Here is a 12253-nt window from a genome sequence, read left to right as displayed (position 1 = left end):
TAATTAAGAAAAACAATTTGTTCAAAGTGCAGAGCGTACAAATCCAAACAAAAATAAAATAAAAAAAAAAAAAATCTCTTTATTTTATTTTAAATTTGTATTTAGCATTCTGTCTACCTATTTATCATCTTATTTAATCTGTTAGATTTATTTTATAATTTATAATAAGACGAATAATATAAAATTACATCAATTTATAATATTAATTTTGTATGATCTCTTTGCAACTAGATATTTTATACATTTATGTCTGGATCTGTAAGAAAGAGTGCAACTCAGTAGTCATTACTGCAATCATTCGCAGGCATCGAATCAATCTTACAAGAACATAAACCGAACCCTGCCTTTGTTGCCATACAAATGCACACGGAATGACTGTAATTAGCCTGGAAATAACAAGGGATTGATTTCTCTTGCTTGGGAACTGAAACCAACACCATCAGCGTTTTTCTACATTCTATATTTTTGTGTAAAAAATTGTCGGCAACTCTTGGCAAAACCAACCGCAGGTAGAAAGTGAGAAAACGCAATGATTGACTATAAATCCAACAGCAAAACTGCTCCCTAGAAGGAAGAAAGAAAGCCCAGTCCTTTGTCGCTAGGATGCAACCAAAAAACTTTGGAGGAAGGGGTTCTTTAGGCAATTATATAAAAGTACGACTATAAAGGTTTAATATGATATATTAATATTATAAAATTAATTTTATTATAAAATAAATTTAATAAATCATATACCTTATTTATAAATTTACTTTTATATAATTTATTTGTCTCTAATAAATATCTTGCATGAAATATTTCCGAGTAGTAACAAAGGAAATTTTATATTGCGTGCAACGGGTATAACATAAAAGCCCAGTCCAAGATTGATCATTTCAAGGAAGAGGGAAGAGGACTAAGGCATGATGGTTTAGTAAAATTCCCACAATCCATCTCATCTTAATATTTAAATTTTATAAATATAAATATTTTTTAATTTCAAATATATAATTTTTTTATTTAATTTTTATAACTTTCTTAAACTTTTAAACAAAATACAAAAAATCATTCAAATTTTAAAATAAAAATAATATTATAATAATATTTAAATTTTATAATATTTTTATTCAACTTTTCCTTTTAAAATTTTGAAAATTTTATAAAATATATTAATTCAAATTATTTAACTGTTATTCACAAATTATCTATGTTGTTGATTAACTTTTCCATCTTAATCTCGTGCACTAAAGTTCTATCATTAGAGCATTCCTGGGTAAGTCCATGTGAAGTTGACCAAGTAACGCCACTGACCGATATGGGGCTTAATCGCCATTTTCATTTGGACGGCAGGGGTATTCACCGCTAAGGCTGTAAATGAACCAGTCTGTTCGATAACTCGCTCGATACTCGCTCAGTTAAACTCGAATCGAACTCGACTCGTGAAAAAAAAAGCTCGTATGCTCGATTTGTAAATAACACATACTCGACAAAACTTGACTCGACTCGACTAAGGCTCGTTTAGTCTCGCTCGTTTATGCTCGAGTCGACTCGTTAGCTCGACTCGATTAAAACTCATTCATATATTAATAAATATATACATACACCTATGCATGTATATATGTATTAGCTAATAATATAGGCATACCACTTTTATAATTAAATATATAATATGTATTCTAATTACTTATATCTATATAGTAAATATACTTCATATGTATATTTTATAATTTGTATAATAATTAGTTGATAAAATTTAATAATTTCATATATTAGTATGTGGAAATCATATATGAAATAGATATATTCTATCATATTAAGTATATGTATTAATAATATATGTAGACATATAATATATTGTTAATTTGAATAAATATCAACTAGTTAGATATTAATTATTTATAAATTTTTTAAAATTTTATAATTTAATAGAGGTTGTACTTGTTAATTATATAAATTCAATATTAATTATTATTTATTTATTTATTTAATTTATTAATTATTAAATCTTATTAAAAAAAATTATTCAAGTCGAGCTCGAGCTAGAATTCGACTCGACTCGAACCCGTTTGTGGGACGAACTCGAGCTCGAGATCGAGTTGAGATTTCAACTTATCGAGTCGAGCTCGAACAAAGAATTAAAAAAAATCTCGAACTCGAACTCGAGTATTTTGAGTCGAGCTCGAGTTCGGCAAGCCAAAGCTCGGCTCGATTACAGCCCTATTAAATCACTGCTCGTAAACAACAAAAAATACAATAAAATCAACTTTTCCAGCACACAGCTAGCTAGAAAATAATAAACAACAGACGTCATAAGGGAATGAATTCAAACATCAATGGCAACACTCTCAAATCAAAGGCCGGCCTTGGATCTATGGTTAATGCCCAATGGTTCTGCGTTGTTTGGAAAGGACTTCGTCAATTTCACCGCCCCGGCCCTACCATATGTCCCCTGCCACTCCTTCCCGACTTCTTAAGTTCCCGTTCTTCACCATCACTCTCCTTCATTTTTTTCATGCTCGCTCAACCCATCTTCTTCCGAAACTTTGACCATAATGGCTCATAACGAAGTACGTTGGCTTCTCGTGGTACTCACATTGGCATATGTCGTGGCGGCGGCACAGTCGGCCGGCGATGGCAGTGATCGTGACGCTGAAGTCCTTATCAAGTTCAAGAGTTCCTTGTCGTCTAAAGACCCCGCCGCGCTAAACAACTGGAACAAATCGATCGATCTGTGCGCGGAAAAGGGGAGTAATTGGGCTGGTTTGATATGTAATAAAGGTGTCTTTTCCGGACTACGGCTCGAGAACATGAGTCTAACAGGCATCATCGACGTAGACTCGCTGGCGGAATTACCAACTTTGCGGAGCTTAAGCTTTATGAACAACAGCTTCGACGGCCCCATGCCTAAAGCAAGCAAACTTGGTGCATTGAAGAATTTGTATTTGTCCCTCAACAGATTCTCGGGTGAAATTCCGGATGATGCTTTTGAAGGCATGCGTTCTTTGAGAAGAGTTCATTTGGCACGAAACGCATTCAGGGGTACAATTCCCAAGTCCCTCGCTGCACTGCCTAGGCTCGAGGAGCTGAGCCTTGAGGGCAACCGATTTGAGGGAAATATACCGGATTTTCGACCAGATCATGAATGGAGAGTGTTCAATCTAGCAGACAACCAGCTTAAGGGTCACATACCAAAAGGTTTAAGCAAGATGAATTCAAGTTCCTTTGTGGGTAAGTTATTCATCAACCACTTGATTTTTTTCTTAATTATCAACAAATTAAGAAATTATGACCTTAATTTTTTTTCTTTAAAAAAAAATCAGATAGATTTTTAATACCCACTCTTCGATATTAGTTATTGTTATGGAGTAATTCATTAACAGTACCATATATAATGACTACTTGTTTGGAAAAAAAAAAAACAAAAGGAAAGAAAGAAAAAGCTATTGATGTTATGGAGCCATGTACTAGAGCCTAGAATTTGTCCAATTGCCAGGGGACATTGATTTCACATATTTTTGGATCTGCTACAATTTGTTTGCTCGTATATATCTAGATATGCTCTATATATAGAGGCTGCCAGGCTGGATTATAGATACGAAAGATCTTGGTCCAGTTTCTTCCTTCATTTTAATAACAATGGCCATCTTTAACTGGTTGATATCTAAAGCTTCCCACGTTCTTCTGTAAACAATTTAGAAGCTTCATTCAGAGCTGTTTGTCTTTTCCTGATAAGACCTTGTTTTTCTTCTTCTTCTTCTTCTTCATTTTTTTTTTTTTGACTCTTAAAAACTTTCACACAAACAAGCACCAAATGAATTGAAGGCTAGAAATTTTGATATAGGTTTTAGGATTCTTTGTATTTTTTTCCCCAATGTAATAAGAATTTATTTTTTTGTTCTCATATATATATTTATATATATTATGGGTTATGCTACTCATGATCCCACATGACCATACACTACATATTTTTATTTTATTTTATTCTCACTAAACTAATTAAATTGTTCTACTTATCATCCATACACCATATATTTATTAAAAAAAAGAAAATAAATAAAAATAAATTTTATTTCTAAAAGAGGAATGCTACACATCATCCCACACCACACACTTTATATATTAAAATATTATTTTTTATTTTTTTATTTTTTATTTTATTTTATTCTTATTAAACTAATTAAATTATTCTATTTATCATCCACACACTACATATTTATTATAGAAAAAATAAAAAAAAAAATTAAAATAAATGTGATGTGTGAAGTGTGAGGATAATAAGAAGATTTTTCCTTTCTAAAATGCATGATTTCTAATCTCTTTAATTATTTCATTTCGTACTTCAATCAAGAAAACCAATTAAATAAAAACGTACAACTCAATCATATTTTTTTTTCTAGATCCTAGAAAAATAAATGATTTATCCTTCTGATCAACAAGCTGGGATTCGTTTAATAATATTAAAATTGAGTACTAACTTTGATATGCTTCTTTAACAATATCTCATTAATTCCAAACACATTATTCATAAATGGCGTGCACGTTGATACCCAAATTGAAAAATAAAATATCATCTGACTAATTAAACTCCCTTTTCTTCATTTATTTATTTGATTTTTCTGTTCCAGAACACCTTCTCTCTCTTTTTTTTCTCTTTTTTGTCTCAGTAATTGTTTTTTGAGCAGGGAATAAAAACCTATGCGGACAGCCTCTGGGCACATGCAAGGCCCCTAAGAACCACTACATCGTAATAATCATCGTCTTAGCTATCGCAGTGGTCGCATTAGCCACCTTGGGTGCATTTCCCTTCATACGTAGCCGTCGAACCCAAACATCCCAATATGAAAAGGCCCAAGCCCACAAGAACTTTGGTGCCTACGATGTCGGCCGGAAAGTAGCCGAATCAGCCGAGCTCCCTGCTGATCAGAACAAAAATGGTGAACTAGGAAAGTTGTTCTTTGTGAGAAACGACAGAGACAGAGAGAGGTTTGATTTACAGGATCTACTAGAAGCCCCTGCTGAAGTGTTGGGGAGTGGGAGTTTTGGGTGTGCTTACAAGGCTGTTCTTTTAAGTGGAACTGCAATGGTTGTAAAGAGGTTTAGGCAAATGAACAAGATGGGAAAGGAAGAGTTTCATGCGCACATGACAAGGCTTGGAAGTCTGTCACATCCTAATGTGCTTCCTCCTGTGGCCTTCCTCTATTCCAAGGAAGAGAAGCTCTTGATTTCCGACTTTGTCGAAAACGGCAGCCTCGCCAGTCATCTCCATGGTACGTTTGTTTTATTTTTCTGTTAATGTGAATGAATACTCCTGTTCTTTTTCTAAAATCCAATATGGACCAATAATCTAAAATCATCTCAAATATAACATACTGGATATATAAGGATGATAAAAAATGATAAAATTTAAGATGAAAAACATAATTTATCGACCAGTTTCTCCCAAGAAAACATGAAGTTCAGACACATGCATGCTGTTTAAGTAACAAGAAGTAATGGATGGAAAAGTGAATTTAGGCCGACTGCATATATAGAATAGCAAGTGTCTGCTCCGATTTTATCGGCCTACATGGCTTCATTGTGGCTTTTACTAAAACTTTCGTTTTGGATTTTCTTCTTTTCCAGAAAGACGTGCTCCGGGGCAACCAGGGCTTGACTGGCTAACTCGCCTAAGGATCATCAAAGGAGTAGCCAGGGGCTTAGCTTACCTCCACAAAGAATTCCCTGCCCCGATTAGCCTACCCCATGGTCACCTAAAATCATCCAATGTGCTTCTAGACTGCACGTTCAGGCCCCTCCTCTCCGAGTTTGCTCTTGTCCCAGTGATCAGCAAAGAGCACGCACAACACTACATGGCTGCCTACAAGTCTCCAGAGTTCACACAACTTGACCGTGAAGATAGAAAGACCGACGTGTGGTGCCTAGGGATACTCATCCTTGAAGTGTTGACGGGAAAATTTCCTGCAAACTATCAAAAACATGGTAAGGGAGAGAACAAGGATTTGGCAATGTGGGTGAACTCGGTTGTCAGGGAAGAGTGGACGGGTGAGGTGTTTGATGTTAACATGAAAGGAACCAAAAACTGCGAGGAAGAAATGCTAAAGCTGTTGAAGATTGGAATGTGTTGTTGTGAATGGAACGTTGTGAGGAGGTGGGAGTTGAGGGAGGCTCTCGAGAAGATAGAAAAGTTGAAGGAGAGGGACAATGAGGATGACTGCAATTCTTCCTATGGTAGTGAAGGAGACATGTACTCTTCTAGGGCGATGACTGAGGAAGACTTCTCCTTCCTCAGTTAAGTATATTATTGTTGATGAGTTAAGGGCGCCGTACGTGAGCATTGAAGTTTGTTTGGAGAATCTGATCATTATTTTTCCATTAACTATTATGTCCCACAATTTCTATTTTTTTTGTCATATATCTCCAATAATGATGTGATGAGGAGTCGAAAAGTATCTATCTAAGTATCTATCTATCGCAACTTGTAAATCATGTGCTGAGATATGAACTTGTCAATTTTCATTTATTTTCAATAGTGAGCTTTGCCTGTACGTGCATGGAGAAAATTGTTGGGGAATTAATTTAGGGTAATCCAAGGTTCATTCCATAATTCATTCTCAAGTTATTTTATTTTTAAATCGTTGTGTAGAACGCATTATTCACATCATTAAAATCATAATAAGATTGATTTGTAAAACTTAAAATTTAAAATTATCTTCCAAATTATCAATAGACCATTAGTATTTGAGAATCCAAGTACGTATACCAAGACGGCTAAATTGTCTAAGACCTTGTTTGTCTTCATAACTCTTTCCAACTCATTTAATTATTATAATTTTTTTAAATTTTTACATAAAATAAAATAAACAATTCAAAATTTCCAAATCTCAAAATAAAAATAATATTAAAAATATATATTCTAATAATATTTTATTCAATTTTCAACTTTCATCTCATCTCATCTACAAAGACAAACAAAGCCTAAGAATCATGACCATTCAAGAGACGTTATTCAATGGAGTAATGTTATGTATATATACAGTCATGAAATGCACAAGTATCGCGTAATTGTTTTGGAAAAGAGTGAAGTCTACTATTAAAAAATTTGTAGATCCCATATTTATTTATTTTTTTTAAAATTGAGCGATACTTGTATACTTTATAATTATAAATATTTTTTCAACGGTAAGATATTGGGTTGACGCAGCGTGAAGGCGTCGCTGCCTCGGTGGGTTGATATTGGGGCATCCATTTGGATTGGCTGAGACACTACTTGAGCAAACAATCTATTGAGACGTTTATTCAACAGATTCAAGCCACCTCTCAATATATACATACACACACAGATCTAGTTCTAATTTACAAGAAATTAAGTTAAAGTTTAGAGTGCAATTACAGTTGGTACTCGGGAAAAAATGAGTGACAGAAATGATTACATAAAATGGAAAGTAAGCTTAAATAAAAGTGTCAAATATTTCTTTTTGTTTATTTTATGCGTCAAGTATGTGTGTAGATGATCGGTAAGTCGCTGATTTTACAAAAGTCGATCGTTCAACAAATTGGGTTCAATATTGTGTGGAAAATATTAACACAAATAAATTATAACATGATAAATTACAGAACTCGTTTAAGTTTTGCTACGTTATAAAGTACCATAGCTAAAACCTCTACCTATAAATGAGGAGAATTGATTTGAAAAAAATAAATAAATGAGGAGAATTAAGGGTCGTTGACTCGTTGTTAAGTTTGCTAACTCCATTTATCTTTCTTAATTTGGTGATAATGTGTTTTTTTTTTTAATAAATTCGTTTAATGAGTAATCCTAAGACAGAGTGGAGAAGAAGAACATCGACATTTTGACCTCCGTTTTACGAGGCGTTGTCTCTGTTTTGAACTTAAGTTATAATACATGACTATGACGAATTGAGCAGATATTGAGTGTTGGGAATCGGGGATGCCCTGAGGGCCTGAGCTGGATGACACCTGGGATTTTTCCTGAGTGATAAAAGAAGTGGAGAGGTCAACGCGTATAACACGCCGGTAATGATGCGCTCTCTCATGCGCGCAACTGATTCAACTCACAGAGAGAGAGAGAGAGAGAGAGAGAGAGAGAGAGAGAGAGAGAGAGAAGGGGAGCGGCGAGTGTGTGTTTGTGGAGGAAAATTTTTGTGGATTGTCTGGTTTGAAACATTCAAATTAGCTAAAAGCATCCACCCTCTAATTTAGGGAGATCGAGGAGCCGGAATACAGACATGCATAGAGTTGGTCAGGTGCTTTCTGCCAAGAAGAACAAACCTGCAGGTTCTAGCCTATCTCCCTCTTGGCCTAAAACTAGGAGGGAGATCGAGAAAAAGAGAGCCCATTTTGTAATCGCACGTAACAAAATATTTTTGCCCGAGTTTTTTTGTTTTGTTTAGAGGCTCTCGAGAACTTCTAGTGACAAAAAATATAAAGAAGTTCTCTCATGATCTCTTAGTTCTAGCGAGAAACGCAGGTTTTACAGCATATATAAAGATCGAATATAAATCGATTTTTCATTTCGAGATTTTTCGATCCCCCCGGCCCTTGGACAGTACTGAAGATGTGGTTGGGAAGAAATCATGGGGAAAAAAAATCAGGAGGAGGGAACGGGATGGTGGCCGTGGCAATAGACAGAGACAGGGGAAGCCAAAATGCGCTTACATGGGCTGTTGACAATCTCCTCAAGAAGGGCCAGACCGCCGTTCTCATCCATGTCAAGGTCAAATCGTCCTCCTTTCCCAACTCAGCTCTTCCTTCCCCAAGTGAGTATCCTTAATTCTTGTAGATGTTCTCTTTCCGGGTCTTGACAAGATGAGTCTCATCTGGATTAATATATACCTCAATCCCTTCCTTCCTCACATGCATGGCCGCAAAGATTCATAAATTTTTGCATAAATTTACAGGGCTAAGATCTGATAATGGTGACGACGAGTGTTCATTACTGGTATGCAAAGACCCTGATAAACAAACGAGGGAAATGTTCCTTCCTTTTCGTTGTTTCTGCACACGTAAAGCTGTAAGTGATTAGGGATCCGATCAATTTAATTTGCTTCCCCTTTGTCAGACATTTCGTGCGAAAAAGGATGACGAATTACACCAATTTCTGTCAATCTTAACTTCCATATATGAAAATCTTCCTGGACATTTTACATGCATGCTGCATGCCTTTACATTTAGCAGCGGAAATTCGTACGTCTAACTTTATTCTTGTCGATATCAGATACGCTCCAAAGATATCGTGCTAGAAGGCACAGATGTATCGAAAGCTTTAATTGAATACGTTAATTACTGTGCTATTGAGAATTTGGTTTTGGGTTCCGCTGCAAAACCTGGTTTTTTTAGGTATGCACCTCTCTTTTTAATTACGGCCTGCTTGCACCACCAATTAAAATCTATGAAATTAATGCGGCACAGCATTATTTTATACGAGTTCATAAGCAAAATATAGAAACCCATGATGCGAGTTCTCTTTTCAGTAATGTTTCAACAAGAGTGCGCGGTAACAAAAATACAAAAACAAGATGCATGCATGCCCATGAATAGGGGAGCATTATATATATATACATGCACCAAACTATCCAAGTACTGTACGATTAATCAATAATGAAGATTCAAATCATGTTTCTAACATTTTACGCACGTAACCTCAAAAATGTTTCTTCTCAGAAGATTCAAGATAACGGATGTTCCAGGCAATGTATCAAAAGGAGTACCAGATTTTTGTAATGTATATGTTATATCCAAAGGAAAGATTAGTTCCATGAAATCTGCCTCACGTCCTGCACCAGTGTTCTCGTTACGTGGCAATCTTCTTAATCAAGATAGCATCAAATCAGATACAGCGGAGCCACAGTTAATCGACTTTGCTGCTTATAGTTTGAAAGGTTTTAATTCTTATTTAATTTCAAGCATATTAATATTGTTGTTAAATATTATTTGCTTTTTTTTATGATCTGACTCTTATGATCATTTAAAATAAGTAATTTTGATTATGCTCTTTCAGGAGCTGAAAGACTACAATCTGAGCCACCGCGTAGATCATTGCATGATGAGACAGATTTAATAAGGTGACCGATCGTAAAGGATCAGAACTAATTAAAAAAGATGAATGCTAGAGAAAATAAAGTATCACTCATGTATATAATATTAATGATGTGTTGAACGTCATTAAATGTTACTACTTTTGAAGATAAACGTAATCGTTTTATAGCTAGTATATATATACACGAATTATGAGAAGTCCATGAGACATAAACTCATGTATATGGTTGATCTCATTGGAAGCAGGTCGCCATTTCCCAGAAAAGGCTTAAACTGGAAATCATACGGGGAACTCCCTCCGCTCGATACCGATATATCTTTTGTTAGCTCCGGGAGGCCTAGCATTGACCGCGTATTCCATTATGATCACATGGCCGAGATAGGGCGCCGCACCCCCTTGCGATTGTCACATATCTCAGAAAGAGACATGATGATCAACCCGAGCTTTGAACCACTGCATTTCGAACGGAAGTCAGTGGATATTGCCAGCCCTCCTCCTGAATCTTCAGCATTCTCATCAGACAGTGATCAAGATAGACTTTCGGACGAAATGCAGTCAACGGTAAGAACATCGCGGGGCAGTTAGTTCATTGATTTGGATGGTATCATTGATTCATGAAATTGTAAAAATTAGTTGCAAGATGATAATCTTGAATGGAAAAATACAGGAAGGGGCACTGGAGGATGAAATGAGGAGGCTAAAGCTAGAGCTCAAGCAAACAATGGAGATGTACAGTACTGCCTGCAAAGAAGCACTCACAGCAAAACAAATGGTACGTGAAAATAAATGTGATTTATCCCAACGTACGTAGAGCCTCTAATCTATATATTGATCATCTGTATTAATTAACAGACAGCAGAGCTTCAGCGCTGGAAATTAGAGGAGGTGAGGAGATTGGAAGATGCACGATTGGCTGAGGAAGCTGCGTTAGTGATTGTAGAAAAGGAGAAGGCCAAGTCCAGAGCCGCCATTGAGGCTGCTGAGGCAGCCAAGAGGATAGCAGAACTAGAAGCACAAAAGAGAATCAAGGCAGAAATGAAAGTATTGAGAGAAACAGAAGAGAAGAGAAAGGCACTTGATGCTTTAGCACATTCGGATGGTCGATGTAGGAGGTATACAATCGATGAAATCGAAGTTGCCACGGATTTCTTTACAGTATCTCGCAAGATTGGGGAAGGGGGTTATGGGCCTGTGTATAAATGTTATTTGGACCATACACCTGTTGCAATTAAGGTTCTTCGTCCAGATGCAACTCAAGGAAGGTCGCAATTTCGACAAGAGGTACGTACGTCTTAAACAAAACTTATTTAGTTCTACACAAGCATCAAATCTTAAACAAAAGCCAACCAATAATTGGTTAATACTTGCTCATTATCCCATTCACAGGTAGAGGTATTGAGTTGCATACGACATCCCAACATGGTTCTTCTCCTGGGAGCCTGCCCAGAGTATGGTTGTTTGGTCTATGAATACATGGCTAATGGGAGCCTGGAGGACCGCCTCTTCTGCCGGGGTAACACTCGACCTCTTTCTTGGCAGAAAAGGTTTAAAATTGCGGCCGAAGTAGCTACTGGCCTGTTATTCCTCCACCAGGCCAAACCAGAGCCATTGGTGCACCGTGACCTGAAACCGGCCAACATCTTGCTCGACAGCAACTATGTCAGCAAGATTAGTGATGTTGGCTTGGCCAGGCTAGTACCCCCATCTGTGGCTGAAAATATGACACAATATCGCATGACATCCACAGCAGGCACATTCTGCTATATAGATCCAGAATATCAGCAAACAGGCATGCTTGGAGTGAAGTCTGATATATACTCCCTTGGAATCGTGTTTCTGCAAATGATTACGGCCAAGCCACCCATGGGCTTGACTCACCTTGTAGAGAGGGCTATTGTAAAGGGAACTTTTTCTGAGATGTTGGATCCGTTGGTGTTTGATTGGCCAGCTGAAGAGGCTATGTGCTTCGCTAAGTTGGCACTCAAGTGTTCGGAGTTAAGGCGGAAAGACAGACCAGATCTTTGCAAGGTCATCTTGCCAGAACTTAATAGATTGAGAGTACTTGCTGAAGAAACCATGCACCCCACTCCAATGAATGGCAGTCCAGGCTGCTCACCCGACCAAAGCCAAGTTAGCCTGCAACTAGTAAGTTTGACAATGCATATACTCAACCCGTTTCTCATTGTTTGCAAAACAATCTTAATTTCATTATCATTT

At 36.5% G+C, this 12253-nt stretch overlaps 2 protein-coding genes across 4 annotated transcripts in view; both read left to right on the top strand.

Moving 5' to 3' along the window:
• Positions 1–2291: 2291 nt before the first annotated feature.
• LOC122318153 (probable LRR receptor-like serine/threonine-protein kinase At4g31250) lies at positions 2292–6530 on the top strand. The gene is made up of 3 exons (XM_043135334.1): positions 2292–3207; positions 4662–5246; positions 5602–6530. Exons 1-3 carry the CDS (start codon positions 2532–2534, stop codon positions 6270–6272), a joined length of 1932 nt encoding a protein of 643 aa, XP_042991268.1. The 5' UTR covers positions 2292–2531; the 3' UTR covers positions 6273–6530.
• A 1678-nt stretch (positions 6531–8208) lies between these two features.
• Positions 8209–12253, top strand: part of LOC122317956 (U-box domain-containing protein 34-like) — a 4383-nt gene continuing 338 nt past the window's right edge. Inside the window, exons 1-9 of one of the 3 annotated variants that reach the window (XM_043135044.1) lie at positions 8209–8756; positions 8898–9010; positions 9215–9336; positions 9664–9878; positions 9998–10061; positions 10282–10597; positions 10704–10808; positions 10889–11317; positions 11423–12181. In XM_043135044.1, the coding sequence (XP_042990978.1) occupies positions 8555–8756; positions 8898–9010; positions 9215–9336; positions 9664–9878; positions 9998–10061; positions 10282–10597; positions 10704–10808; positions 10889–11317; positions 11423–12181 (2325 nt within the window). In that variant the 5' untranslated portion in view covers positions 8209–8554. Of the gene's footprint in view, positions 8757–8897; positions 9011–9214; positions 9337–9660; positions 9879–9997; positions 10062–10281; positions 10598–10703; positions 10809–10888; positions 11318–11422; positions 12182–12253 lie in introns of all 3 variants that reach the window. The other 2 variants (XM_043135043.1, XM_043135045.1) reach the window with 2 other exon arrangements.

This window comes from Carya illinoinensis, chromosome 8 (assembly GCF_018687715.1).
Source record: "Carya illinoinensis cultivar Pawnee chromosome 8, C.illinoinensisPawnee_v1, whole genome shotgun sequence".
NCBI lineage: Eukaryota > Viridiplantae > Streptophyta > Magnoliopsida > Fagales > Juglandaceae > Carya > Carya illinoinensis.
This window is presented reverse-complemented; position numbering and strand designations above follow the sequence as displayed.

Bases quoted from the DNA above. Each gene is read 5' to 3' on its own strand.
- LOC122318153 (XM_043135334.1), top strand. From the start codon at position 2,532: ATGGCTCATAACGAAGTACGTTGGCTTCTCGTGGTACTCACATTGGCA. The intron at 3,208-4,661 runs GTAAGTTATTCA...TTTTTTGAGCAG, and splicing joins GAATTCAAGTTCCTTTGTGG to GGAATAAAAACCTATGCGGA. The intron at 5,247-5,601 runs GTACGTTTGTTT...CTTCTTTTCCAG, and splicing joins CCTCGCCAGTCATCTCCATG to AAAGACGTGCTCCGGGGCAA.